The following is a 6,314-nucleotide window of genomic DNA, read 5'->3' on the forward strand; positions in this document are numbered from 1 at the left end:
GGGGGGGGGATGAAGCGGACAGGTCTCCCCCTCCACCCCCCCCACCCCCCCACCTTCCCCCAACCGCATCAGGAGGTGGGGGAGTCGAAACAAAATACAAGAAAGTGACGTTTGTTTCACTCAACAGTCCAAGCTTGTATTAAAAACAGTTCTTAAAACGGATTTAGTCCAAAAAAAAAGTGTTTTTTTTTCACAGCAGAGACGGTGTAATCGGGGGAAAAATACATTTAAGATGAAAAAATATATAAAATAAAATAAAAATGTACAAAAACAGTGAGTAAAATAGTACATAATAATCATAACAATAATGCGTGTTTATTATTATTGTTGTTTGACTCTACCTTGTCTATAATCCATCCATCCATCAACCTTTGAACGTGACGTAATCAAACATTATTGATCGCTGATTGGTTCATCCGCCTGTTTCCCTGCAGTCATTGTGATTTATATTTTTAGAATTACATTTTTTCTTTACCTGATTTATTTCTTGAGTTCTTGTGTTCAGACATCGGAGTGATGAGTGAGGATGAACGTCACTGACTGATGACTGAAAACTGAACGGAGCAATTTGACTTATCTTTGTCTCTGCGGCCCATGTGGGCCAGGTTTACAGAATCAAACAATCGTGACTAATGACGGACTTGATGCTCTGAGTCAGTGTTCAGTCTGGCTTGTTTTGAACAGAAATAACTTTTTGAAGCTTTTATTTTATTAAAGGTTTCTATTTTTTTTGGAAATTACGTTGATGTTTTTCCACATCGTCCTGCAGCTTCATGTAGAACACACTCTGATCCTCTGGGACTAGAACTGTGATCATGTGGACCTGACCGAGCTCGGACAGAGTGTGGGGGGTTTAGATCAGTGCTGGTCATTTGTGAGTGACCATCAGAGCTGACCACAGCAGGGCTGGAGCTGCAGTCAACACACACACACACACACACACACACACAGATACACGTCAACACGGCAGCAGGAGCCCCGCTGGTCACTGAGTGAAGGGACTGGACCTCAGACATGGCAGAAGGTAAGCTGGGAGTTGAGCTGCAGATGGTCGGTTCTCTGAGAGTCAATGGTCGGAGAGCCGGATCTCCAACCTTTGTCTTTGGACCTTTTTGGTGGATGAGTTTGGGGCGTGGGGGCGGGAGGTGGCATTAGGACCCCCCCCCCCTCCTCCTCCTCCTCACCCCAACGCTGTTTAGGGGGGAATAGGTTGCCAGCCTTCTTTTGTTTACCCCCTCCTCCCCCCTCCACCTCCTCCTCCTCCTCTCCCGCTCTCCCCCTTTGTCGTGCGGCTTCTGCCTTTCGCAGCATTTTGCATGAAAGTGGCGACCTGTGAGGACTCCCCCAGCCCCGAGGGTTCCACACTCATAAAGGAGTGAGAGAGGAGAGACCGGAGCTCTGGTACTAGTTTAGACTCAAAGAGAAGAAGACATGGGATCCGTTTCAAACCAGGAGTTCCCAGGTTCAGTATCGTGTTTTTTTTTTAAGGAAAACTTTTCCTTTGACTGATTGGTTTTTCTGACCGGACCGTGCGTGTGTTTGCAGTGTTGCGTTTACGTGTTTGGTCCACGCACGTGATCCGCAGGCCTCTGATCAATTGATTTGATTACATTTTTGATGGTGGATTCGATCTCACGGTTAATGTTTTGTATCTCACGGTTCCGACGTTAATGTTTTGTTTTGGTTTTTTTTAATTAAAAACGAAAAAAGCGCAAAGAGTTCGTCTAAGGTTTAATTGAGATTAATTGCAGAAATGTGCCTTTAAATGCAGCCATTTAGAAATGAACAGTTCTCGGATTTAAACACGTTGGTCGCCCCCTCACACAATGTTCCGTGGTTGATTTTTTTATTTTTCATTTTAATGCTGGATGCGCTTCCTGAGTGTCGGACCTGTGGCTCGGGGGGGTGGCGGGGGGTGTCGAACCCGGAACCTCCAGCCTCGGGTCACACTTTAACAGGAAATGTTTGTAAATGTAGTTCTGTCCCAGTGTTGTAACCCTCCGCCCCCGTTGCAGGAGTGTGCAGGACCGAGGAGGACGAGGGTCCGAGCACCGAGGAGGACTCGCCGTCGTTCCAGGGGGTCGGCGTGTGCAAGTGGTTCAACGTGCGCATGGGCTTCGGATTCCTGTCCATGAACAGCAGGGAGGGGGTGCCGCTGGACGAGCCGGTGGATGTCTTCGTCCATCAGGTAGGACGAGCCACGCACGCGCAACAGCGGTGTTTGACCGAACTAGAACAGGTGGAACCGACCGTGGTGTCGGTGACGGTGTCGGTGACGCCGTCACCTCAGCTGTTTCTCACGGGAGCGCGTCATCAGTGCAGGCCGCAAAAATGGAAACCAGACAAAAGTAGAAAAAAATAAAATCAAAAAACTTCTGTCTGAGAACTTTTTGACTTGATATATTAGGACGAGTTCTCCACCAATGACAACTGTGTAAAAAGGTTCACGTGGTCTCATTAACTGTGTGGTCAGTTTTGTTTTTGCTGCGGATCACGGCAGTCCGCTCCGTGCGCATGCGTCGCGCCGATACGGATCCTTCATCCGTGTCATTGATCCGTTGATACTGAAGCCGTGAACCGTCGATACTCACCAACGCCCACGTCACCTACACGGCAATCACAGTACACTGAGCCAATGGCCAGTGGCGGTCTTAGCCGGTATGGCGCCCTGAGCCGAGTGGGGCCACCCCGCCCCCACCAGGCATTTTAGAGTAGAAACAATTCTTATTACATACACGGAGATGTTGTTCCACTGTGAATTATGTAAAAAAAAAAGTATAATAATAATTAAATATATTTTAATAGTAATAAATAAACATAAATCACAGCAGGTCAACAAACTGCCGATTAATTTCCCTTTAGCCTCATGAAATAGTTTTTTCCTTTATGAGCTGCAGAGGTCGTACGATGTCGGCCATCTTTGTTGAGTACAGTGGCCAATCCCGTCGTTAGAAATGGTTTTAAAGTAAAGAAAGCCTTGGGGCAATAACAGATTCAGTCCGTACATTCATTACGTCAGGGAGTGAGGAAACCTAATAATTAAAAAATCTTAAAATAGCGCCCCCTTTAGCTCTGCCGACTGCTATCTCTCAGTCTCAGAACATTCCACTTTATTTAGTTAAGGTTTTTCTCCCAGTTGATGAGGGTTTAACCTTAAACCCCACTGGTGTTTGGGAAATGGAAGGTAAAGAAGGGGTAGGTGGAGCTCTACCTCCCGACCCCCGCTCACCCCCCCCCCACACACACATACACACCACTGCCCCCTATCTCACGTGAGTGTGAGCCTCCTCTGCTGTCTGATAAGATAAAGGCTTAGCATGTGAATGAGAGGAGACTCCACTGCTGCTCATTCATCTCAAGGTTCCTGTCATAAAGTGATTAAGAGCTTCGGCTGTGTGTGGTAAAGTGTAAAAGCTTTCAAGAGCGGGAGGGGGGGGGGGGGGGGGGGGGCAACTGTGGCTTTGCTGTAGGCAAATTTCCTGGCCCTCCACATTACAATGACACCAGTCTCCCTGCGGGCCCTCTGACCTGCTGGGCAGACATTCTCTCTCTGCAGTGGTTCAATCTGTGGCTCTCGGTCTCACTTTCCTGTCGGAACCGTCTTGTTTCGTCTTGTTTCCTTTTCCTCGCGCTCGCTCGCTCTTTCACACCGTGGTGGTGATGCATCGATGGTTCTGAGAATGAGTTGTAACTGAAATTGGGTTTGAATACAAATTAAATGAGTCACTGTTGAAAAGTTCAATATGATGTGAAGCGGGAACAGAAACCTACGGTTGGCTCGTCTGCTGATTCAGGAAGTCGATTGGTTTGAAGAAAAGAAACCGTAGATAAATGGCAGCAGGACGGAGCGTGAGCAGTGGATGATCTGGAGGTCCAGTCAACCTCCCCACGTTTGTTCTCCATCTGGATAAAGACCCGATTTTCCTCCCTGTCACCGCACATGTTCGCCGCACGCGTGTCAATGATGGATGGAAATGGGTTATGGCAACGAAAGAGGCCTCAGCCCAGAAATTAGTGGCCGCGTGTCAGGCAAAATTAACTCCCGGGGTCCACCAGGCCTTTGTACCAGTGGACAATAGAGCCATGCATCTAAAGAGAGCAGCCCTCGGACCCGGCCCGGCCCCTCTGTGTGGAGGCAGCACCCCTGCTATTGTCCACGGCTGCTCTGATGTCTTTCTTTAGCTCGCTGTTCCTCCAGACACACACACACACACACGAAGGAGGCTGCAGTAAAACCCTGGTGAAGTACTGCAGTAAAACTCCATGGTGAAGTACTGCAGTAAAACTCCATGGTGAAGTACTGCAGTAGAGTACTCAGACATCCTTCCTTCCACGGAGCCATCCGTGTCTCACCATCATCCACTGCCCACAAGAAGTGTTTGTTCCTGGGTGGTGAGAGTAACTGGTGGGGGTGGGGAAAGGTCACACATGGGGAAAGGAAGTGGGTTAACGGTCACTGGAGTAGAGAGGGCCCTGAAGGGAGCGGGGGTCCCGCGGACGCCCGTCCGTCTTGTCGCTGCAGTGTCGCCGCTGGTCAATTGTTGCTCTGCAGGTGACAGATGTTCAGCCTGGTTCTGTGGAGGACGACACAGACGTCAGTGACTCTGGACTCTGTGGGGTAGTTGGATGAACCGTGGTAGTTATTGTTGTCCCTTCAGTTAACCAGGTTAGCCCTCACAGTCAAAAGAAGAAATCTTTACCCAAATGTTTGGGCTTTTGAATGGTTTCAGGACTGTTTTCACTTTCTTTTGAAATCGATTGAAATTCTCAGCAGACTTGAACGCACCAATTAATTGACGTGCAAAGCTAATCTTTAGAGTTTGTTAATCTAATACAGGGGTCCCAAACCTCAGGCCCGGGGGGCATTTCTGGCCCCAAAATCCTTGACATCTGGCCCGTGACTAGATATCAATAATAATTTGATTTTTGCCCCTGGGGTAAATTTTCTTCATGGGTATTTCTATTTTATATATGCTTGTTTGTACTGTTTTATTAAGCAGTATTTTTATTAAACTTTTTTTTTCGAGTTGAGACCCCTGCTCTGACGTAAGGCCATCACTCATATTTGATTCCACGTTTAGATTTTTTTTTTAATTAAAACATCTTTTTTCTTTTTTTAACCATAATTTAGTTAACAGTATTGATTCTGGCTGTGGTGTCGTTTGATTGGCTCAGTATTTGATAGTAAATCAAAGACTACTTTCATACATGACACCAGGTCTGGTTTAATATGAAAAAATACAGTCATTTAATTCAACATTTACAGAGGGAGAGTCTATTTCCTCCATTGGTTTGATGATCTTGTAAAATCCTGAAGACGCCTGAAGTAACCAGGACTGACGTCCTTCTGTTTTAAAGACCTGTCAGTGCAGAGAGGCGTCTTTTATTTGACACCGTCATCAATACAGTCACTTTATCTCAAACAGTTAACATTTCCCAAACACAATGGGGGTTTTTTTTGTGTGTTTTCAAATGTAACAAACCCTGATTGATAAATTAGTCTACAGGCAAGAAAATGATCTGATTTGTCATTTGTTCATCAATCAATTCTTTTTTTCTTTTCTTTTTTTGGTTAGTTATTTATTGACGTGATTTTGAGTGAAATACAAATGAGCTCATTCACTCATCAGGAAGGTGTTTTCACTCAACTTTTATCATTCATGATTCTCTGCCAAACAACTATCCCAAGAATGTCTCCCTGACCCCCGCCACCCTCACCCCCCCTCCAACCTCCCAAAGAAGCTCTGCTGCCTTCTCACCCCACCCCCAACCGGCACTAACCCTTGCATCCTGCAGTTTAGGGTGAGCACTGATGGTCAGTGTGTTAGTCAAACTCTGATTTGAGTGGGGGTGGGGGAGGCAGTGTGGAATGCTGTTCCTCTGGAGCCGAGGAGGGGGTAAGGGTTATCCTCATCAGCTTTACCTTTCAAACACGGAGCAACAAAAGGGAGAGACAAAAGCAGCAGAGGGAAAAGGTGCACCACCGGGGCAGGGCTTTGAAGAGAATGTTTGTTTTATGGAGCAAGACGTAAAGATCACCTGAACGCAACTCACTCCTGATAAAAGGCCACCACTCTCAGGGTCTCACGGGGAGGAGAGGGTCTCATCTTTTTTATTTATTTTTTGTTTCCTCTCTGTGGTCACGTTAATTCTGAGTAGAATTGTGTCTTGATTTATTTTTATGCTTTTGTCACAGTGAATTGATTCCCTTTAACACAAAGCAGTGCCATATTATTAGATTTTTGAATAGTGTTCCTTGTTGTTAATGTGTAGTTTATTTATTATATTAATCCTGTTGTTTGTTTATTTATAGC

General features: G+C 46.3%; 1 protein-coding gene across 2 annotated transcripts in view; it reads left to right on the forward strand.

The window, feature by feature from the left end:
- The first annotated feature begins 585 nt into the window (after positions 1–585).
- The window catches only part of lin28aa (lin-28 homolog Aa), a 10,953-nt gene continuing 5,224 nt past the window's right edge, over positions 586–6,314 (forward strand). Inside the window, exons 1-2 of one of the 2 annotated variants that reach the window (XM_025061341.1) lie at positions 586–1,024; positions 2,016–2,188. In XM_025061341.1, the coding sequence (XP_024917109.1) occupies positions 1,015–1,024; positions 2,016–2,188 (183 nt within the window). In that variant the 5' untranslated portion in view covers positions 586–1,014. Of the gene's footprint in view, positions 1,025–1,249; positions 1,463–2,015; positions 2,189–6,314 lie in introns of those variants that run through there. The other variant, XM_025061340.1, reaches the window with a different exon arrangement.

This window comes from Cynoglossus semilaevis, chromosome 13, assembly GCF_000523025.1.
Source record: "Cynoglossus semilaevis isolate Cse_v1.0 chromosome 13, Cse_v1.0, whole genome shotgun sequence".
In the NCBI taxonomy this organism is placed as follows: Eukaryota; Metazoa; Chordata; class Actinopteri; order Pleuronectiformes; family Cynoglossidae; genus Cynoglossus; species Cynoglossus semilaevis.